Source organism: Dasypus novemcinctus, chromosome X (assembly GCF_030445035.2).
Source record: "Dasypus novemcinctus isolate mDasNov1 chromosome X, mDasNov1.1.hap2, whole genome shotgun sequence".
In the NCBI taxonomy this organism is placed as follows: Eukaryota; Metazoa; Chordata; class Mammalia; order Cingulata; family Dasypodidae; genus Dasypus; species Dasypus novemcinctus.
In genome coordinates, this window is record NC_080704.1 from 7,857,047 (window position 1) to 7,880,290 (window position 23,244).

Sequence of the window (23,244 nt, forward strand, 5' to 3'; positions counted from 1 at the left end):
AGCTGGGTGCTGCTTCCAGCTGTTTAAAGAGGGGACCGTGGGGAAGAGTTTAAGGGAGGGGGGTGGAATTCCCTTCCTTTAAGAAACAGATGCCATGGCTTCTAAAGGATCCACGCGTTCTTTAAGAGACAAAAATAAGGGCATCCTCAGCAATCACTATGAAGATTTCAAAAAGATAAAGCTTTTGTTAAATGATGACAATCACAGCGTCCCAGTCAAGCCTTTCCAATCAAGTATGGGGCCCGTGCCCAACAAGGGACTGCAGGGTCTGCACTTGAATTTTCTGACAAATACATACAAAACTATTTATGGGAAACACCTGTTAGCTGATTTGATGTCACAAGAATAATGATAAAACCGGATGTGTCAAAGGCGATGCATGAATTCTGGGGACGGCTGTTACTCTCCAGTTCTGGAAACATTACCTGCCCTTCGTATTCCACCGCCTTCAGTCCTGCATAAATGGGCACGAAACTGCTAGCTAAGAGAACCTAGATGGAGAGAAGAAAGCAACAGTTTATGAATGGAGGTATTAACATTCATAGGATATATCTGATTCATCCGTTACTATAAAAATCATATTATAGTAATAAGCTCTACATATCTCGAATGCACAACTGTACGTGCTGTAACAAAAGGTAACATTTTCAATATCTGAAAAGACTCCAAAGCGCTACGCATAATAAATCAATGTCCTCTCTTTCAACTTCACCTAAGTAAAATCAGCATTTTAATTTCAGACAACCAAGTCATTATGAAATTACATTTAAGGCACGTCAAAAGGCCAGAGCATGGACAGACTGCAAATAAGTTATTTAGGATGTTCTATCGCATACTGTGAATGCTGTGCTCTTATATTCCCCTCTGATATTTATGGAGGAAGCTAATCAGGAGCTCAGGAAAGTTCTATCCAGGATGTCGCTGGAGGAACAACACATTTTATGCCCCTGGTCAGGATACGTAAAGAGACAACGGCAAGTGGGGACACAGATGATATTTTATCTACCATTTAAAAAGTAAAAAAAAAAAAAAAAAAATTACCATTTTTTTCCAATGTAAGAATTTGGGCTCTGGTAGCTTTTCTGAAAGGTCAATGTTTTATTTTGCAGGAGAGTTTCCGAGTCTCTAGTGCTCAATTTGAAAAGATACAGCAATAGATACTGAATGTTTAAGCTATAAGCTTGCAAATGGTTAAGTAGAGACTCTATGGCTGGTTGTTGTCAAAGATTTTGTGAGCTGCCTTCACCATGTATTATTCAGGAATGGGTTATGTCCTCCAAACTGATGTGTAAATCATGTTTAGAACTCAGAAGGCATTTTCCCCCGGAGAAACACTATTACAGGTTTGGTTTTTCGAGGTCACCTCTCGAACGCCTCTTTATTCTGAACTGCGGCTGAATCAAGTCAATTATAGACGGTCACCAGCCAAACAATTTCCATAGGAAACTCCTCTGTTGCAACAGGTCCTGGCTGGGACCCATCTCTTGTATGTTTATTTCTGCACCAGGAGTCTGCTTTCATGCCTGCCTCCCGGCTCCCGCCTGGGTGGGAGCTCGTCAGTGCCACTTGACATGGCTCCCGTGGCTGGGGCCAGAATGAAACCATCCGAGGGCTACCCTCAGTCTGGACAGTGGGAGGACAGGGTCCTCCTGAGTCCAGGCTGGGAGAGCGGCCCCTGGCAGGGTCAGGAGCCCCTGGCCAGGGCTGCTGACCGCACAGAAGGAGGGACAGCCACGTGCTTAGCATCGTCAGGCTGCAGGCAGGTGCCGGGTGAGAGCGCGGGGCCCCTTGCTCAAAAGCACTGGGACTCAGGGAAGCAGACTTGGCCTAGTGGTTAGGGCATCTGCCTACCACATGAGAGGTCCACAGTTCAAACCCCGGGCCTCCTTGACCCGTGTGGAGCTGGCCCATGCAGTGCCAATGCGCGCAAGGAGTGCCCTGCCACGCAGAGGTGTCCCCCGCGTAGGAGAGCCCCACGCGCAAGGAGTGCGCCCCGTAAGGAGAGCAGCCCAGTGCGAAAGAAACTGCAGCCTACCCAGGAATGGCGCCACACACACGGAGAGCTGACATAGCAAGATGACGCAATAAAAAGAGCCACAGATTCCGGTGCCGCTGACAACAGAAGCGGACAAAGAAGAACACACAGCAAATAGACACAGAGAACAGACAACTGGGGCGGGGAAGAGGAGAGAAATAAATAAAATAAACAAATCTTAAAAAAAAAAAAAAAGCACTGGGACTTTCCAGAAGGTGATCACAGAGCCTTGTGGCCGCACGGGGTGGCTCAGCGGGCAGGCTGCGCGCCCTGCGGCCTCGGAGCGCATCCGTCGCTCACACCTGCCCCGCCAGGGGAAGTCACCTGCGCAGAGGCTCTCGGCTACAGGCGCCTGGCCTGCTCCCGACACGGGGGGCTTTTCACGTGCAACGTGCGTTCCCACGTGTCCTCACTGAGGCCAGAAGTCCCTAGCCAACTTTCTGCCTTTTTTTGGCCATTTTTCTTCTTTGGGTCAATCCACACGCATCGTGGCACTTATTTACTGCACTATTGGAAGCAGACCGATGTGCAGCACTGTTTCCGAGAGGAAAGCAGTGGCTGTTCTCTTGTTTATGTCTGTCTGTATTATTTTTTTAAAAATATTTTACTTACTTATGGCTTATTCCATTCTTTGCTGTCTCTTCTCTGTGTCCATTCGTGGTGTGTTTTTTCTGCGTCCGCTTGTCTCCCTTTGTTGCGTCATCTTGCTGCATCAGCTCTCCGTGGCGCACGGGCCAGCTCACCTTCACAAGGAGGCCGTGGGAAGTGAACCCAGGGCCTCCCATATGGTAGACAGGAGCCCAGCTGATGGAGCCACAGCCGCTTCCCATGTCTGTTATTATTTATTCTTTGTGCTTTATTTTAATTTTTTTCCTATTTTCTTTCGGTTCGTTTTCTTCTTTTGCAGGGTGCAGTGGCAAGCTCACAGGAGGTCAACCTTCTGCAAAGAGACGACGCAGATGCCTGCACCTGAGCACGGCTCTTAAAATCTCAGCTTCAGTGCATAGTGCCTGGGAAGGGGGTGGCATGTCATCAACCACCGGGCAGGGCAGGCCCGAGTGTGGCCTTGGGTGATTCATCAAGGACCACTTGGCAAAGCCACAGAGGGGTCAGGAGAGAAACCCGGTGTCTCCAGTCCCACTGCCTTGGCCTCTGCGCAGGCTTGGGGTCGCCTGGGCCCCTGGGTAACGTTTTAGAGAAAGGTTATTTACTGTGCTGGCCAGTGCATTCACCCTAACTCAATTTGGCCCCATCGTCAGCTGGCTACCCCTTTAAAAAAGAAAACAATTACAGACTCGAGGTACGTTTTGCAGGAACAACGTAAGCTATTTAATGAAGTAATTCAGCAAATGCGCCATAGCAATAACCGGGACAATTTGTGGGCGGCACACGTATCGCGAAACTGCAGGACTGAGAGTTATTTAAAGGACCAAAAGCACTCTATAAATATAACGATTTACTTCATTATGCTGCGAAGACATACGTGCCCTTCCGAAAATAAAAATAAGGAAAGTCACTACCCTGCAAAACAGAATTATTTTTTCTCCCTGGGTCAAAGTGTAACGTGAAGTTCACGCGTTAACGCTCGGAACTGTGCTGAGGTGTCTGGATGAAAAATGCAATCCTGTTACTTCCCTGCAGATAATAACAGTGAGAATCCTCTGAAATGATATGAAAAGAGCAGCAAACTGGAAAATACCTGTCACTCCTCCAAATCAATGTGTTTTTCCGTCATGGTTTACTATCCCTTTACATGGGCTGACGATTTGTATATCAGACAAAGTTTAGGGAGAAAATTAGCTTCAGATAGTTAAGAGCTAAGCAGCTTTTCTTATTTGTAGTCAGCTTACCCCCATTTTATTGGAAGTAAATAGGATTTTCTGAGGCAGGAGATAAAGATTGGCATTCTAAGAACACTTTAGACCACATTAGGCCTAAATGGGTGCATTTGGTGCCTCCAGTCTTGTTTTCTCAGTGAGATTAACCTCAACAGTAAGCCTCAAAACACCGAGAGGGCTCTCAATCGGGCGCTTGTGCCCCCAGGGATATGTGGCAATGTCAGAGGTTCTTTTTTTTCTCTATTTTATTTTTAATGTTACATTAAAAAAAATAAGAGGTCCCCGCAAAGCCCCCGCCCCCCTCACCCCACTCCTTCCACATCAACAACCTCTTTCATCATCATGGGAAATTCACTGCATTTGGTGAATACATCTTGGAGCACGGCCGCAACGCATGGATTATAGTTTACATTGCAGTTTACACTCTCCCCCAGTCCACCCAGTGGGCCATGGCAGGACATACAATGTCTAGCATCTGTCCTGCTGTACCACCCAGGACAACTCTAAGTCCTGAAAATGCCCCATCATATCTCTTCTTCCCTCTCCCTACCATCAGCAGCTACCGTGGCCACTTTCTCCACACCAATGCCACATTTTCTTCGATTACTAATCACAATAGTTCATGAATAGATTATCAGCAAGTCCACTCTAATCCATACTCTATTCCTCCATCTTGTGGACCCTGGGATGGTGATGTCCACTCCACCTCTATATCGAGAATGGGCTTAGATTCCACATGGATGATGGATGCAGTTCTCCTGCTTGCAGTTGTAGGCCTTCTTGGCTCCCTGGTGTGGTGGTTGACCTTCTTCACCTCCCTGTTCGCTGGCCAGGGTAAGTCCAAGAAACCAGAGGGACAATCTGATCTATTGGACTTACCACACTCAGCTAAGATGGAGTTGAAGAAGGACAACCACCACACCATGGAGCCTAGAGTGATTACAACTGAAAATGGGAGGATTGCATCCAGCATCCATGTGGAATCTGAGCCTCCTCTTGACATAGAGGTGCAATGGACACAACCAATCCAATGTCCACATAGAAGAGGTGGCATTGGATTGGGAAAAGTGGACATGGTGGACGATGGGTATGGGGAAAGGCAGGAAGAGATGAGAGGTGGAGGCGTCTTTGGGACATGGAGCTGCCCTGGATGGTGCTTCAGAGGTAATCACCGGACATTGTAAATCCTCACAGGGCCCACTGGATGGAATGGAGGAGAGTATGGGCCATGATGTGAACCATTGTCTATGAGGTGCAGAGGTGCCCAAAGATGTACTTACCAAATCCAATGGATGTGTCATGATGATGGGAACGAGTGTTGCTGGGGGGGGGGGGGGAGAGGTGGGATGGGGGGGTGGGGTTGAATGGGACCTCACATATATATTTTTAATGTAATATTATTACAAAGTCAATAAAAAAAAAAAAAAGAAAAAGAAAAAGAAAAAAAAAAAGAAACCAGAGGGTAGGTGTTGCAAGTCTGCTGAGGCTCAGGGCCTGGCTGTCACATGGACAGTCCGGAGAGTCAGGTTCTTAATTGTCCCAGGATGGGGAAGATGTGCTCTGGGCCTCTAGGGATGCTGCTAACCACACAGTGCTCAGGACAGCCCCCCGCCCCCAGCCCCAAATGGCAATGGGGCGGCAGCAGAGAAGCTGAAGTGGCCAGGGAGCCAGCCACCTTGAAACATCATATGCATGTTAAACTGTCAACTTGATTGCTGTTTATTCTCACTCAAGATACAGGGATAAAAATAAAAGCTAGTCATTTCCTGTAGCAACCATATAAAGCCTTGCCAGGGGCATATGTCATAAGTGTCCTGACTAGCTCTTTTCATTGCATGCTTTTTTCCATAAAAGCTGTGTTTTGAAATCATGCGGCCTAGCTTCCTTGGAGAATAAATCCTCAGTGAAATGATGCCTAAAGTTTACTGCGGAGTTTAATGAGAAGCTGGCTGCTTAGGTGGAACCTGTTGGTGTCACTGACACTCCAGGGCAGATTCAAATTTATCTGTCCCCCACCACCCCCATCTTTCCATATAATGACCAATCTTCAAGTCAGTCCTTATTTCACCCTCACAGAGATAAACGTGAGAAGATCCTGCTTCGAGAGTATGCTTGCCATGAGCAAGGAAATTCAGGAGATCACAGAAAACAGAAACAGGTTAGTTCTTTCAAAGAGAGTCAATGACACCATTCCACCCGAAAGCTTTTCTGGGTATATCAAAGAGCATTCACAGCTGTCAAAAGACCATTCGGGACCATCTATGTGCATTGGTCTTAAGTGGGAAAAACTCAATGATGTGGAACAATTACAATATTCACACCAGTTCAAAGAATCAGTGGTATACAACCATGGCATGGCACATAGTTAATTGCCTAATTGCCTTTAAAAATTGTTTTTACTTAGATGTAGAGGTGGCATATGACTTTTTTTACAGGTTTTAAAAATCCTTTAATAATTCTCAGATCTTGACCATATTAACCAGGAAAGCTCTAGTCTTTTTAATTATACTTTTGTTAATGATCTTGCAGAAGAAATAAGCACCACTCTAACACATGAGCAGTATATGACTCTTTTTAAACGAAGGATCTGCTTCCCTCGTTACGCCTTGCTGTCGGTTATGAAAATTCTCTTGCATCTCCTGATTGCATTCTTTCCTTCTGGAGAAGAGGAGCCCAGAATAAAACTTGGGACTTCCAGTGAACGAGGTGTTCTATGAAATGCACGTGTTGCCCATTCGGGAGTTGAGATGCAGTCGGCCTCACAAGTACAGGAATCGCTAGGCACCCAGGAGAAAAGGGAAGGGCGTGGTGAGGCGGGGGTCAGGAGAGCAGTAAGCCCACATACTCGATGAGGACTCGAGCGGGGACAGCACGCTTTCCCACAGAGCCTTCCGTTTCCTCCTCCGGCAAGGTGTGCTGTAGGTGGACAGCGTGCACCCCACTCTACAGGTGAAGACGCCAAGGTTAGGGCGCCCAAGGACCCCTCGGTCTTTCCTAGCAAGGGCTAGGCTGGTGGGCACTGCAACGCCCCCGTCCTTGTCCATTCCAAAGCGCTGGCCGCTTTGGGAACACCCCAACGCAGCCTGGTGTTGACACGCAGCGGCCGACACTCGGTGGCCTTGAGCCTCCCGGGGAACGCTTCTAGCTCTACCTCTCTCCCCAGCAAAAAGAAGAGCGTGGCACCCAAAATGAATCTGTCCGCTGGGTGGGCAATAAAGGGGAGGTGTCTTGAGGGGGGGGCTCCTGGGGCCCGGGTGTAACTCCACCGAGGGTTCTTCTGCCTGCAGTTTGCTGCACAACTGATTTGTAGCAGACGTCAGGATGTACTGTTCTCTGTCCCCGCACAATCACTTTTGGGGAAAAGGTTGGGGAGTGGCACAATCCCACTCTGGAGAAAATGCCTTTCTTATAATGGTAACCAAAGAATGGGGCACAGGATTCAGAATTCTGAGGACGTTCCATCCCAAAGAAAAGGAGCACAAAACAACTGGCCAACAGGGGTTCTCAGGATATCCTCCACTGAGCGCTGCAGCTATCAAATGACTCACTTTTAGGCCCCTGAAAATAAGGCTAATTAATATAGTTTAAGGAGGAACCATCACACAAAACAGAAGCAAAGGTAGAAGGTCTAGAGTAAGGAGATGAACAAGCAAATGCCCAAGGCTGGCCCAGCCTGGCGGCACTCCAAGTCCTTGACAGCGTATACCTATATGTCAGGGCATTTTCGCCAAGAGCCAAGACGATAGCGTGAGGCTAAAGAATAAAATGTGTAAAAGGGTTAGCCCCCTCAGCCTGCAAAGAGGAAGTTGTGATTTAACAGTTTTAAAATGTCCACAAGGACTCCTACAGGGAATTCTGATCAGCTCCTGTTGTGTGAATGGATTATCTTATTGATCTCTATCAAATTATCGAGCATTAAACACCAGTTGTGACTAACACGGAAATATGGCTTTACCATGTGAAACGCATTTGCACACGCTTTATTCCATTTAATCTCCACAGTCATATTAATGAGCTTATCTCCTCTTCCGAGAGGGGAAAATTGAGTTTCAGAAATCATTTGCCCAAGAGGACGGCATCGGGAAATGACAGACCAAGACGTGAGCCCAGACAACTCCGACGAAGCAAGGGGTCATCTCAGAGAGCAGGAGAAGAGGCCCTCAAGCACAGGCGCACGACACGCAGGTCAAGCTTCGGGCTTCTCGTTGGGTTTTCAGGTTCTGGGGCAGCCTGCCCGCAACGAGGGGTAGCAGTCACCTGATGGATAATGAAGAGCTGAGCATTTAAAAAAACCCAACTGGGAAGTGGCAGGATAAAGGAGTTCATGACTGAAAACAAATATAGAATGCAGTATGGTGCAAGAGTTTTGTAAAAGGTTAAAACGATCACTCTTGTTCATGGCTTTACTGGACTCTCCAGGCTATAGAATTCCCAGCTATTGGAGAGAAGCTTCTTCAGGTGGGTACGCTGAGAGCCAGGGATGTGAGGCTGCTGGGAGCCTGGCACGGCCCGTTCCTGGGCAGCTCCTAGCCTGCTTCTGAAACTCGGCTGACCGAAAGGAAGCAGAAGGAGCCTCTGCCTCTTTACAACTCTGACCAGCCAGAAGAGCCGAGCCACACAGCACCGTGTCACACAGCTTGCTCCCACCTGCCTCTTCTTCTCCCAGAACACAGTACACTTACAACGCCGCTACCACAAGGGGGGTTCACTTTACTTCCCCTTCACGTTTTTCTTCTCGCTCTCATTCGCAGCGTCCACCCATTCTTACTCTTCTCAGCTAAGTGCTTCAAGAGCATGTCAGCCTTGTGTCTCATACATCTTATAGACACAGTCTGCTGTCAGGAAGCTATGCAGCCTACCACCTCTCCTTCAGTTCTGAAAAAGGTTAAGGCTTCCTGCTGCTGGACATTTAAAACCTTCCGTGTAGGACCTGGGACGAATGCTAAGGATCTAATATTCTTCTTACGAGGCAGTACACACCTCTGCCGCCTCTTTTTCTTCGTTCATTGAATTCCAGTAATTATACCAATTCTCCTAAGAGTTACCATTCAAAGGGAAGGAAACAGGAAAAAATAATCGTGTTGATTCACGGCGAGAGTCGTCTACTGCTGCGGTGACGACAGCACAAACTGAGTGGCTTAAAGCGGCCCGACAGTTCTGTGGGTCTGTCCGTGGCTCTCGGTGGTCTAAATTCCAGGTGCGCTGGGGCTGCACCCCTTTCTGGAGGCTCCAGGGGAGCAGGCGGAGTCCGGGTCCCAGCGGCTGAGGGTGGGTGGCCCTTGCAGGCGGCCCCTGCCGTGGCCCCAGCTCTCGGCACCAGCGAGGGCGCCCTGACTCGTTCTCACGCTGCCCCGCTCTGACAACAGCTGGGAGCGTGTCCCTGCACCCACGGACTCCCGTGATCCCTTTGGGTCCACCCGGCCAACCCAGGACCCCTGCCCAGGGGCAGGTCTTCCAGGTAGCAGAAGGCACATCCCAGGCCCTCTTGCCTGGCAAGGCCACGTGCTCCCGGGGACCAGGGTGGGGACGAGGAAGGGGACGTCTGTGCGGGGAGGGGGTGTTATTGTGCCAACCACATGCCAGCGTAAAAGAAAGGGAGAGACAGAGCTGTCTCCCCAGGATCAGTGTGATTGGCGTGGATGCCAAGGCCTGGCCAGGAGGCCCAGCTAGGTGGGAGGCCTAATGGGATGGGAGGCCTAATGGGATGGGAGGCCCTCCTGGGGGAGGCCCTCCTGGGTGGGAGGCCCTGCTGGGGGGAGGTTCTCCTGGGTGGAGGCCCTCCTGGGTTGAGGCCCTGCTGGGGGGAGGCCCTCCTGGGGGGGGAGGCCCTCCTGGGGGGGAGGCCCTCCTGGGTGGGAGGCCCTACTGGGTGGAGGCCCTCCTGGGGGGGAGGCCCTCCTGGGGGGGAGGCCCTCCTGGGGGGGAGGCCCTCCTGGGTGGCAGGCCCTCCTGGGTGGGAGGCCCTACTGGGTGGAGGCCCTCCTGGGGGGAGGCCCTGCTGGGTGGAGGCCCTACTTGGGGGAGGCCCTCCTGTGGGGGAGGCCCTCCTGGGGGGGGAGGCCCTGCTGGGGGGAGGCCCTCCTGGGTGGCAGGCACTCCTGGGTGGGAGGCCCTCCTGGTCCCTGGCCAGCTATGCTCTTCTGGCCAAGGCATTCAACACGCAGGACCAGCTTGTTTGTCTCCTTCCTCCCGCCCTCCTCCCTTCCCTCATTCATTCCCTTCTAATTTGGTCTTTCTAATTAATGCACCTTAGCTCAGTTACTGATTCTTTCATATTCCCTCACTTAGCACACACTGCATGGGCATCTACTTTGTGGCCAAGACAAAAACAGACTAAAACAGAAAGACACTCTCGCCTAATGGAACTTACGTTCTAGGTCGGAAGACAGGCGATCCAAACCAAATAAACAAAGCAGGAGAATATAAGATATGCTAAGGCGTCGTAAAGAAAGCAGGAAGGGATCTAGGGCTCGTCGGGGGTGTGAGTTCTGCCATTGGAAAGAAGCCCAGGACGGTTTCCCTGGGCAGGTGAGCAAGGACGGAAGAAGTCCCCTCTTGCTGTATGAAACAAGGATAACACACCGCCTTGTTCCAACGCAAACTGCAGGAGGGATTGCCATATGGTTACAGCTCTTTCCTGAACATTGCCAATATGTGATAATTCAGGCTGGATGGACTGGCTTTTGCCTTCCTATCGTCTACCCCTACCTAAGATTAAGGGACTATGGAAAACTTTTTCTTAAATATAAGGACTATTTAGACGTGAGAGCCGAGCATAATTTGGACAGTGAGTACAACTATTCCAATCCATGAAGCTGCAAAGTAAATTTACTTGGCTGAACATTTTGTGACGCATTTCAAAGGAGAGCATTCAAACGATAGCAGAAATCAATGCGTTTATAACCTAATTCCGGCAGAACTCTTACTTCACATTCAATCTGTTACCTTCTGCTGCATCAAAACATATGTTTTGATACCTGAAGCTTGCCACGATTCACACAAAAGGAAAAAGAGATATACTTTTCTCAGGAAAAGTATATCTTCCTCTCCAACATAAAAACATTGTTAACATAGTACCTTAACAAGCACATTCCTAACTGCCTATCAGCCGAAGCATTTCTCAGAGATAGCAAGGCATCAAAACATAATGGTCTTGGGAAGTGGATCTGGCTCAAAGGATAGGGCGTCCCCATAACACATGAGAGGTCCAGGGTTCAAACCCAGGGCCTCCTGACCTGTGTGGTGAGCTGGCCCATGCAAAGCGCTGATGCGTGCAAGGAGCGCCCTGCCACGGAGGGGTGTCCCCCGCCTAGGGGAGCTCCATGTGCAAGGAGTGCACCCTGTAAGGAGAGCCGCCCCATGCAAGAAAAGCGCAGTCTGCTCAGGAGTGGCGCTGCACACACACAGAGCTGACGCAGCAAGATGATGCAATAAAAAGAAACACGGATTCCCGGTTCCACTGACAAGAATATAAACAGACACAGAAGAACACACAGTGAATGGAGAGAGAGTAGACAATTGGGGGGGGAGGGGGTAAGGGGAGAGAAATAAAAAATAAATCTTAAAAAAAAAACATAATGGAAGAACCAAGACAAAACATTAGGTTGAAAAGGTAAAGTCACATGGGTTCTAAGCTTGGTCTTTCTATGTATTTAACATCTTTGTACCCATTTCTTCTGCTGCTGCAAAAAATTAACTAAGTGGCCACCATACTACCTCTTCAACCTCATTAGAGGGTTGCTGAAGGATCAGAGAAGACAGTAGCCAGGAGATTCTTACGTAAGCTGCAAATTATCAGCTGCATCTATTTAAGGAACTCCTGCTGTTCCTGAATGGCCCTCTGAGAGCCGCTTCACATAACCAGCGTATGGTCATCCCAAGTAAGGCCTGTGGACGCCCTGGATGGGGCAGCTTTGAGGGATGCTGGCTGATCTGTTCAGCAAACACATAATTACTGGAGCGCTTATCATCCGTCAGGCATGGCAGAAGTCCCTGGGTCAAGGGACGGCAGAAGCCCCCGGGTCAAGGGACACGCTCGCGCTCCTTATCTGTAGGAAGCATTTAAGTGGCAGCGCCCTCACCAGCACTTTCTGATTTCCTCCAACATGCACACAACTCTCTTACCTTAATGAGGACTTCCCTGGAGGGAAAGCGCGACACCAGGTAATTTTCTCGGGTCCTGGTGTTGGTGATGGACACGTGGAGTCGATTGTGGGCCAGCTCGTGAGCGTTGCTGGGAAGAATCGACTCCACTCTGCCCCTGAAGAAGGAAAACCCATAGGCATTCTTCACCTTTAATTATTGAACATCCTGTAAATATTTCAGGAAGAGAGAAGGATGAGCCCGCCATTGGTTGGTACGGAAAGTTCCCAACACTTTGTCGTCGTGGCTCTGGGGAGGAAACGTCCTCCACGTACCTCAGTCTTGCCGTAAAGTCATAGCCGGGTGTCACTGCGCCGAAAGACAGCCTTCTCGTTTCTTCAGCAAACTTGTAGGTGGATTCGATACATTCCTGAGAGAAGAAATAGGGGATGTTTTTCAAATGTCCCTTCCAGCTCCAAAGTTCTGTGCTGGTCGCGTCACTCACGAGGACCCTGTAACCCAAAGCTGGTCTTGAAACGCACTCGTGTTCACGGGCCTGCGCGTCTCCACCGCCCTCCTCTGCCCCGTCAGCCCCTCCTGCTCTAGAGAGATAGCCTGTCCTCTGCCACACTGGTGTTCGCCCCAAGCTGTGTGTTCTTCTAACTCAGGTCCTTTTTTAAAAACAGAAACAAAACACGCTCATACCTCCTCCAACGACCCTCCCACGTGTGGAAAATCTTTAGGGTCCAGTTCCAATTCCAGTGCAGATTCCCCAGCCCAGTCAGCTTCCTCTCCCACACCAGTTCCGTGACCTCAGCACCACTGTACGTGCAGCTCTCTGAGAGCATTGTCTGACACTGACAAGACTAGCGGTACAACGAGCAGAAGCAGCCGAGCGCCTGGTCTGCAGGTGCGAAATCGGAGTCTTTGGAGCTCTGACTCGGGTATTGGTATTTCACTAAAGTCTCCAGGACTGTCACGGATGCTGACTGGGTCACTTCACCTTTCTGTAGCCCAGGAGGAAGGGTAGGATTGCCCCCATTTTACAGATGAGAAAACCGAGGCTTGGGGAGATGAAGCGTCTTTCCCAAGACCTCGTGGACAACGAACGTCACAGCCGGTGTGGGAGCCCAGGGCTGTCTTTCACGTAGTCATCAGTTCATTAGGAAACCGACTGGGATTCAGACGCACTCGAGATGCAATGAGACGCTGTCTGGGGCAGACCGGGCCCACCCCCCTGGGAGGGAAGCAGAAGGTGTGTGGGTGCAAAGAGTCCTGTTCCCTGGGCCAGCCGGCACCTTGGGGTGCCGAGCACAGCGTCAGGAGGGCACCAAGCTGGGCCCGGTGGGCAGCGTGACAGCGCCACGGACGCCCGCATCCTACTCCCCGCAGCCTGGGGACACGAGGCCTTATGTGGCAAAAGGGACTGCTGTGCATGGACATTATCCATCGGGACCCCTGCCATCAGAGGGGTCTTCATGAGTGAAAGAGGGAGGCCCAAGGGCTGGAGTGGGAGAGGGCCGAAGACGCCACACTGCTGGACTGAAAGGAGGAAGGAGCTGCAGGGCAGGGGATGGAAGAGGCGAGAGGCACATTGTCTCCTGGGGCCTCTGGAGGGAGCGTGATCCTGCCAAAACCTTTACCCAGAGAGACCCGTATCAGAGCTCTGCCCTCCGGAAACGTGGGCTGTCTTAAGCCCAGAGTTTACGGTCATTTGTTTCGGCAGCACAGGGGACTCCTACGGTGGATGTGACACTCCAGCCGCACACGGCCACAGAGGGTTCCCTCCAACACGACAACCGAGCTGGGACCTGCGGTAAGTGCTGGCAGTGGTCAGGATGGTCACCTTGCGACCTGCAAGGCAGCCTGGGTCTAGCTGCACCAGAGAGCACAAGGAGGGGCTGGACTCCAGCCTAAGGCCATGGGTGTGGCTGGCAGGGCGAGGGCTGCAGCAGGCATGACAGCCTCAAGTTCCTGTTTGGGGGAAGTCACTGACGGTGGCTGAAGGTGGACGGATTGGAGGGTGCAGGAGAGGGTGGAGGCCTGCCAACCTGGAAGCACCGCAGGCTTCTGGGCGAGCAATTGTCCAGTGCCCCAAACCCACTCTGCTAGGCTAAACCGCACACACCGAGCCCATCTTCATTTTAGCCGCACACGCACACTCCCGTACAAGCGGCAGATGGATTAAGGATGCAGAATGGACTCGTGCACCTTTGTTATGTTTCCCACTGTTTCTAATGCCGTGGCTTGCACATTGCGAGGAACTCTTACGTATCAATGTCTAAATTCGTGAACCACCTAAAACACACCCCGCGTCAGGTGCGTCTCCAAACTGAGCACGCAGAAGCTCAGAGCTGTGTTAATTATGTTTGTCACAACAGCGCACGGCTCAAGGAACCTACACCATCAGCGAGAAACAAGCTAAGATTAGTCTGAGAAGGTAGAAAAGAATTTGCCAGAAAAACTAAACGTGATGCTACAAGCGTATATTTCATACGCTATAAAGAAAAAAAAACAAAAACACCTTCAGTCAAGGGGCTAAAGATTCTTTCGAGAAGGGAGAAATGAAGATCCTCTAGAGAAATAAGGTAAGTAGTTCACACGTTCCCATGCAAGCTGCCCTTAGAGACGTACCCTACCCTAACCTAACAGTTAGATAATACAGTTGTCACCAATTTATTGAAAACATAAGTAAAATCAGTAACCTGACTTGAAAGTATGAAGACTGCACAGTCTCGAATTTAGATAACATTCAATGTCAACATCATAGAATTCCAGCGAAGTAAGCGGTGAATTATTACACCACTTTCAGATGATGTTCATTCCAAATCACTTACTACATTTCTAAGTTTGCAGGGGATTCGCAACCAAGTCTACCCAACTCCCAAGCCCAGGATTTGCCCACCTACAGGAAGGCTATACTAAAGAGTGGGAGACAACCCAGAGCCCAAGCAGTCTGCCGGCTGATTTAGAAAGGAATGGAAGTTCTGGGAAGGGGCCCGTCTGCGATTCAAAGCATACAGTTCTCCTAATTTAAGGCACTGTTTGCTCCTTATTTATACTTTCCCTGCCTTCAGGTTCTCACCCGTGTAATTTCTAGATATTATTCAATTCTCTAGTTCCCTATAAATCAGGGGTTCTTAATAAGGGGTCCATGAGCTTGACCTGAAATTCAAAAAACATTATTCTTGTGGGGACATGTGGGTGCAGGTGTGATATATTTATTAAATAACACATTACAGTGTGGACTTAGTAAAGGGTCTGTGGTTTTCACCTGACGGGCAAAGGGGTCCATGGAACAAAAAAGGCTGAGAACCCCTGTAGTGTAAATCAACAATATAAAGACTGGGGGAGAAAAGATAAGTGGATTTATTTATTTGCCATTTATTATTTATTAATCAATGGCCTAAAATACAGGTTCCCTCCCATGAACAGTTCATAACAGATTTGAGAATGAGATTATATTTAAAACTTTGAAAATTTAGAATTTTAAATATGATTTAAATTCGTTCTTGGGCATGAATGTGTTAAATGGTTATTTTATGATCGTGTAAACCCACTAGTGTTAATTAGCAAATATAATAATCTCCACCTACATAAGCCAGCTCTCACAGCCAGCAACCCGAAGATCATTGTCTAGAGAGCAGAAAAGAGACTTTTAAAACAATGATTGCATTAAATAAAATACATAATGGAAGCTTATTTTGTATTACTTCTGGGAATTCAGAGCTTTCTTCTTATTGTGATTATTTGAAACAAATTAAAAGCCCACATCACCCCATTTAAAAGGAATTGCAAGCCCACATTTTTATTTCTATTCCTAGTCGTAAATAAGAGTGAGCACAGATATCCATCACATGTTCAAGACCTTGAAAACACCTCCGTATTCCTCTTCTGAGCATATAAAGAATATCCTTTCCTTGAAAGAAACAGGTTTGGAATCTTAAGACTAAATGAAATCCCAAGAGTAAAATAAGGCATTTTATTTCTTCCTCTCACGGTCACTCAAATAATCTTTTCCAAAACCAGCACACAGATCCCTATTGTTTACATTTTAAAAGGAGAGACTCAACGTTTTCTGTTACCCGGGCAAAGGAATATTTCTGAGTTACTATAAAGCATCAGTTAACACTCCTCTTTGCTGTTTGCTCTTAATTTCTGGACCGGGAACAAAGCCTAGATACTACTTAATTACCTCTATTTTTTCTGGTGCAGTGAGCAGGACAGAAGCAACCAAAGATCCCGCAGAAGCCCCGGCAAAGGCCTCGACTTGTTTCAGGAGCTTTTGGCCATGTCTGCGCAGGGCACATGCTGCCCCCAAGTGGTAGATGCCCAGAAACCCGCATGCCGAGAAGGACAAGTTGAGGTGCTTCATTTCAGCTGCGAAACGGGCAGGACAAAAATGGAAAATGCCATGAATGGTGCCTTTGACCTGCTATGTTTTAAGCATAGCCATTTCTATTAATTCTAATTGAACACCTGATGCTTTCAGGAAACATTTTATTTTCCCACTCTCACGCTGGCCCAACATAATCTTTTTTAAAAAAAGTTAAATAAAAAAAGGATTTATAGCATTCCATATTTGTTCAATACACACACTATGCCACAGATTTTGCCATCTACTATTCAATTAGTTGGCAGGAAAGATATGTATAAGCTCCAACTGGCAAGGCATTTGGTCTTTTATCCTTGATCTTTTGAAACTTTTGGGGCTATTGTGTAGGAAGGTAAAATTCACCCTGTAGCAAATTTCAAATGAGACAGCCTGAATTTCAAGTGTAGGTTTTGGGTCCCCTCCCCTATTTTTCACTGTGAGCATCCTTCTTTTTGACAAACGATATTCACAATTATTCCATAACGCAATAAACAAACATTTAACAACGCAAGAAGCAATTACCCAATAATGCAATCCTCATACATATGCTTTGCACTGCCAAGCCCTCAAGACAACCTGGGGTCATGATTTGCAAAGGCAGCGGAAAGCTCGATGAAAAGCCCACCCCTCTTTACACTAGCAACAAATATAAATATAAAACTGTATTTTCTGAAGCCTCAGTCATTTGAAGCTGCCCACGTGGAGGTCCTCAGGACCTCCGTGGGTCGCTGGGTGTGGGGCCCTATCCAGGGACCTGCAGACTCCCGGGCCTGGATGAGTGACAAGCGCACAGGCGTGCAGCCCCGGGGCCGGCGTGAGGGGTGGAGGCCACTGCAGGCTGCGGAGGCGGTCGCTGGACATCGGGGTCACCGCACCGCAAACCGAGCCGGCCCCGGCCCCATTTTATTTAACATCTGCAGACCGGGGAGCAAGGCTGTCTAGGCGGCCCGGAGATGACCAGACGGGGGCCACCGCAGCCCACCCTGACCCGCCCGCCCCCGAGACGGCCTGCGGGGCCGGGCCCGCCCTTCGCTTCCCTCCACTTCCCTTCGCTTGGCCCTGCATTCCGTCCTACCCATGCGGTCTGAAGCACTTCCGCGTCGAAGGCCCCGCCCCTCACCTGGAAGGCGGGGCCGTGCCGTCGCTCAACAGGGCCCCACCAATCAGGGCCCGGGTCTGGCACCCCCCCCCCCTCCCCCCCCCCCCCCGCCAAAGACGCCGGGGCCGACCTCCCCGCGCGCCTGTGATGTCATCACGCCGATGGCCGGCCCCGCCTCCTCTATTTAAACTTCGGAGCGCAAGATGGGGGCGCCCGCTCAGCTGCTGCGGGCGGGTAGCTCTGTACGCTTACGGGGCACAAAGCCCTCTCTTGTTGAGTCGTGCTATCCGGTGAGGTGTAGGGGCGCCTTTTAGTTCCCGGGAACCACTAAACTCGCTCTGCCGGCCGGCGCTTAGATGCGAACTAGCTGACCCTGAGTGACCCTGACCTGCTCGTACCGGAAGTGCTTTTCCCTTTGGGGTCAGCTCCCCGGAAGCGATTCTTCGCCCTCTCGCCCCAGCGGCCTCCAGGGCGGTTCCGCAGCTCGAGAGGGCGGTGCCCCGGGCCAGGTCGGCGGAAGTCCCGTTTCAGAGTTTCAAGGCATACGTTTGTGTTTTCCCTAAGCAGTTACTGAAGAGCCTGGACTGTGTCGTTGGGCAGCGTTCACATCCTCAATATGCCCCAGACCGTGTGGCCTTGGACGGGTTGCATAACCTCTCTGAGCTTCCCGGGTGATGAAGTCCGCGTTATCAATAAATTGTATAGCTCGTGCCGTAGAGGGGACCCTTTAACAGACAGTCCCTGTTATGTCCGGTGGCACCAGTGGCTCCGGTCCGACCTGAGAAGCAGCTTTAAATGCGGGCCAAGCTGGCTGACCTTCCCCACGCAGATTTAGAGGACTCTGGCAATTCTTTTCCTTAATGAAGAATGCCTTCCCTGCCTAATCCTAATGCCTGAACTTCAAGGAATCCCAGACACCCTGTTGAATGGTCTCCAGGTTCCCTTGCTTCAGAACAGACACTGACTGGCACTGTAGGTACAGAGGAGAATGTGGGAAATGCTTCTGTCTCTGCCTGAAGCCAAACAGGGAGGAGGGACGCCCCCGGAAGTCTACCTGGGCTTTTTATTTTCCTTTCTGGCCCTGGACACCTGTGTGCAAGAGTCCTGGATGCGATGATGAAAGAAGAGATTTATCATCTTCTTGTAAGTAGCCTTCTGTGACAGCTGTTTTCAGCCTCATGCCTAAGCATTGCGTAACTAAATTATTGTTTCTGTTGTTAAAGCTAGTAATGGAAATCCCTGAATTTTCTTTCTTACATTTTTTTTTCTATTTTTTTTTAAATGTTACATTCAAAAAATATGAGGTCCCCGTATACCCCCCCCAACCCCCTCACCCCACTCCTCCCACATCAACAACCTCTTTCGTCATCGTGGGACATTCATTGCATTTGGTGAATATGTTTTGGAGCTGCTGCACCACATGGATAATGGTTTACATTATAGTTTACACTCTCCCCCAGTCCACCCAGTGGGCCATGGCAGGACATACAGTGTCTAGCAACTGTCCCTGCAGTACCACCCAGGATAACTCCAAGCCCTGAAAATGCCCCCACATCCTAGCTCTTCTTCCCTCTCCCTACCCTCAGCAGCTACCTTGCATAACTATATTATTTTATGAATTATTTACTACCATGAGAAGTTAGTGAAAGGTACATCAGGACATATAGGAGGACATCCCTCTAAAGTCCTTTAGCCTTGTCCTCTTAATTCCTTGTGGTTGAGTGTGGCCTTTCCATCAGGATTCTCCTCCTCTGGGGAGCTTATTAAAAGGGAAGAATTCTAGGCCCCAGCCCAAATCTCCTGAATTAGAATCTGCCCTTTAGCAGACTCTCCAGGGATTGCTCTGCATATTAAAATCTGTGAAGCACTGGCCTAACACAGATTGCTTAACTAGTGTGAAGGGTTGTGGTGGCATCAACATTTTGAGGAGAGAGAAGGACTGCAGAACAAGTACAAGGTGGCAGTGGTAGAGCAGGTATTCATTTCCTGCATTTGGACACTGCCAGCAAGTTGATTCAGAAGACAATAAAAGTCTTTCCCGAGGCAGCCCAAATGAACACCAAAGTTATGGGATCCTTACCTTAAAGGAAAGAGGATCACAGGTTATCGCCAGGCTTAGCTGATAGACTGAGAGCCAGTCGAGTTTAAGTCTTATAGGAATACTGTCCAAAATGCTCCATCATTTAGTCTGACAATTTTAAACTCTTTTACCTCTTTTCCACCCCATTCCGTATTTACATCTAATTATTAGTTTTAAAAGTTTCCGTATTTACATCTAATTATTAGTTTTAAAAGTTCAGCTTCATAAAGTAAAGAAGAATTTCACATTCATTCGCATTTATCCTTATAACCTTGGTGCCAAAAACAGCACTTGGCACATAGTATATAAACAATAAATATTTGTTTTGGAGGTTGAGTTTAAGAAAATTACTCTTGTGATTTGAGTATCTGGTCATTAATTGCCCTTTGAGAACATGTTTCCATAATTTCCTGATTTTTACTTTTCTGCTTTCTTTAATCATTTAGATTTGAATTGATTCATTTAGATTTGAATTGATTCATTATATATCAAGTACTGTGCTGGTACAGGGACAAAACTGACAAGAATTAAGGGCCTGCTCATCAGTCTCAGAGTCTGGTGGGGAAGCAGACACCCAATGTATAATCACAGAAACTTTATCATGTATTTTCAAAGCCACCCTGTGGTTGGTAACCAGTCTATATAGAGGCAGCATGGAAGGAAGCAGAGAAGAGAGTCCCCATGGGAGAGGGAGACAGAGCAAGTGAGGTGTGATGTCATTACCTCTTGAGCCTGTGTATGCAACTGTGACCACCTCTGACCCCTCCCAACCAACCTACCCTTTCTTATCTGTTTTGATTAAACTAATTAGAAAGAGTTTCTAAGTCTTGCAAGCAGAACAGTTCTCATTAAGTGCTTTTTCCGTTGCACTTGAGTGTTTTTCTTACTATTAGAAATAGATTAGGAGAGCTGAATACTTACAGGAACACTCAGCAAATCCTTTCTAAATAGAAGAATAATTTTTAAAAATACATAAATTTGATATGTATACATATATGCATACATATACATTAAGCACATATGATTTGCTTAAAAGACAGTTATTCAAGTCAAACATTTGAGCTGCATCTATGTTGAAATAAAATTTATCATATAAATCACTTCATCTTGAATTCTCTTGACATTTTTGATCAAAGAGAACATGATTCCTGTTGGAAGTGAGGGGGAGAAATCACTTTTTTTTTAAAAAAGGAGGTCTTTGGTTTGATAAAATCTGAAAACAAATTCAAAATGGTCTTTCTTAATAAATATTAGTAAGTAAGTTTATGATTTAGGACATCTGCTAGTATATGATAATCTATAGAGCTTCTTAATATGGCACTGAAACTAAGTATCAAGCTATTTCCATTGAAGTAGCATTTAAGAAATGTAACATTTACTTATGAGCTTCATTTTTACTTTTATTTTCATTTAATTTAATGTAAAGCATCCTGAATATAATATTATACATTAAACTGATCAAAACAGAGATTGTAAATATTTCCTGATTGTTTCTATTTTATTAGAAATACTTAATTGTAGTGCTTGCAATTAATATTTAAAATAAGTACATGATAGAGCTGATAAGCTTTCCAAGTTTATTTATAATATATTTATATATTTTAAAAATATATTTTTAGAAATGGGGTTCACATCCTTGGTAGCCAGGGAGCAAGGATGAGATGAGATGCCCAGTAAATCAAAGGCCCAAGTATTACCAAAGAAAATTTTGGTTCACTACTCTTAATGCCAGGCATGTATGCTTTGTTGCAAGACAGCTAAATCCTTGACATGACAGCTTATGGTTCACAATTGGTAGAAAAGAATGGCTATAGTCCTTGCTATCTTTCAAATTACTTTCTTGCAGTGCATTTGATTATTGGGGAAATGATAAGGTCTTAGTTTACCAGAGCTGCTACAACAAATACCACATAACAGGTTGCCTTTTTACAGGGTGAATTTATTGTCTTACAGTTTTGAGTGTGGAAGTCCAAAATCCAGGTCTCAATAGGCCATGGTTTCCCCCAGAGTCTGCAGCGCGCTGGTTCCAGCTTGCCACAGCCCTTGGGGCTCGTTGGCTGGCCTCTGCCTGTCACGTGGCAAGCGGTGTCCTTGGTCTCCCCCTGTGGCTTTCTCTGACTGGCTGCGTCCAGGTTCCCTCTACCTTACAAGGACTCCAACCATGTGGGTTCAGGCCCACTCTAATTCAATTTGGCCTCATCGAAATAAGATCTTCAAAGATCCTCTTCACAAATGAGTCCACCCCTTAGCTAATAATCACATCTTCCAAGGTCCTCTTTACAAATGGGTTCACCCCCACAGGAATGCAGATTAAGACTTGATATGTTCAGCCCCCAATGAATATCGACATCAAATAAGTGATATTGTTGGGTAATGAGATGTCGACGGCTTCTGTGCCTTAATGCTTCATCTAATTCACCAAAATTTTCATTTACAGTATAGGATCTCATCATTACCGAGGGTAACATGGAAAGAAACATCCTAGTTGTTAAAATATTCCAGTAGCCAATCACCTTAATTCAAAGCCAGAAAATAAGAATTTCAGTTGGTTTAGTTTCTGGCAAAATGCCTCGCTCTTTCTATTTAGTAGCATCTTATTAATTATTACTTCTTCCCATACTGATCGATTGCTGATTACATGTCAGTAATTATACACATAGTCTCATGTACCTTCACAACAATGATGAATTTTATAGTAGATTCTCATGTATTTTTTAATAGCTGGGGCTTGAGAGTTAAAATAGTTTCCCTTGTCCACGCACAAATATCAGCCCAGGCCTTTCTAGTAGTAAAGCCTGGATGTGGACCTACCTCCGCTACACTCCTTCAACTATGAACTGGTGGAGTCCTGGGCTCTTAGGAGGTGTCAAAAATCATACTAAACTGAAGCCATGAACTCGTTACCTCCTTCCATGAACTCTTCCTCTGGCCAGAACTTGTAAATGCTATTCTAAGTTGGGTATGTATAATTTTACCCCCAAATGGAAAAATTTCTTAATAAATTAAACTTACGGATTTGTATATTTACTTGTAGCATTTAGTGGGTTTGTTCAAATCTTGAAAGAAAAAAAAAGTAGTAAGCCTTGAAGCTTGCAATTAATTAAAGACACCCTTTCGTCATTGATCAGTTATAGCACTGACTCTGTTTGATTGCCCCTTTTCCTGGAAGCTGTACCATAAAATAGGTTATTGTAAAAGAGAACATAATTTCCATTAGGAGCAATGTCATTGAGGGGGATTGAGCTATTGCCCAAGGTCTTAAGTCCAAATAAATCACACACATAATCATTTTTCTCCATGTCTTTGCTCATTCATTAAATACAGTTTATTGAATGTTTAATATATGACAAGAACCAGGCGAAGCACTAGAGAAACAGAAGAAAAATCCTTGACATAATCTCTCTGCCTTCAGTTCCCTGGTTTTTCTTGATGGAATGTACTTTCACAGTCCCCTGTTCCAGGAGGCCCTGCTTATCCTTCAAAGCTAAATCAGACTCAACTCCTCGGTAAGTTCTTTCTGGACACATTTAACCACTTCCTGTCAATATTAACCACACCTACTTTTCGTTGCCAAAAGAAAAAGAGTAGGAATAGAAATAGAAAAAGGAAATGGAAAGAGAAATAGGATTCTCAATGGTTCTGTTTTTGTCATTCTCGTGTCTTTGAACAGATGCCTGTGATGAGCTAATTGTGATGCAGTTGTGAGCTGAGCCCACGAGTGGGGTGGGGATGGGG

At 47.3% G+C, this 23,244-nt stretch overlaps 1 protein-coding gene and 1 long non-coding RNA gene across 5 annotated transcripts in view; one reads left to right on the forward strand and one right to left on the reverse strand.

Annotated features, from left to right (window-relative positions):
• Window positions 1-17,495, reverse strand: part of PNPLA4 (patatin like phospholipase domain containing 4) — a 53,681-nt gene extending 36,186 nt beyond the window's left edge. For 2 of the 3 annotated variants that reach the window (XM_023589622.3, XM_004461318.4), the window contains exons 1-5: window positions 16,853-17,416; window positions 16,151-16,335; window positions 12,291-12,385; window positions 11,998-12,133; window positions 426-491 (exon numbers count right to left, since the gene is read on the reverse strand). In XM_023589622.3, coding sequence (XP_023445390.1) covers window positions 426-491; window positions 11,998-12,133; window positions 12,291-12,385; window positions 16,151-16,335; window positions 16,853-16,916 — 546 coding nt within the window. In that variant the 5' untranslated portion in view covers window positions 16,917-17,416. Of the gene's footprint in view, window positions 1-425; window positions 492-11,997; window positions 12,134-12,290; window positions 12,386-16,150; window positions 16,336-16,852 lie in introns of all 3 variants that reach the window. The other variant, XM_058292279.2, reaches the window with a different exon arrangement.
• Window positions 17,496-17,596: 101 nt separating this feature from the next.
• The window catches only part of LOC101426860 (uncharacterized), a 151,022-nt gene continuing 145,374 nt past the window's right edge, over window positions 17,597-23,244 (forward strand). The window contains exon 1 of one of the 2 annotated variants that reach the window (XR_009184487.2): window positions 17,597-18,572. This is a non-coding gene — a long non-coding RNA (uncharacterized lncRNA). The remainder of the gene's footprint in view (window positions 18,573-23,244) is intronic. The other variant, XR_011647878.1, reaches the window with a different exon arrangement.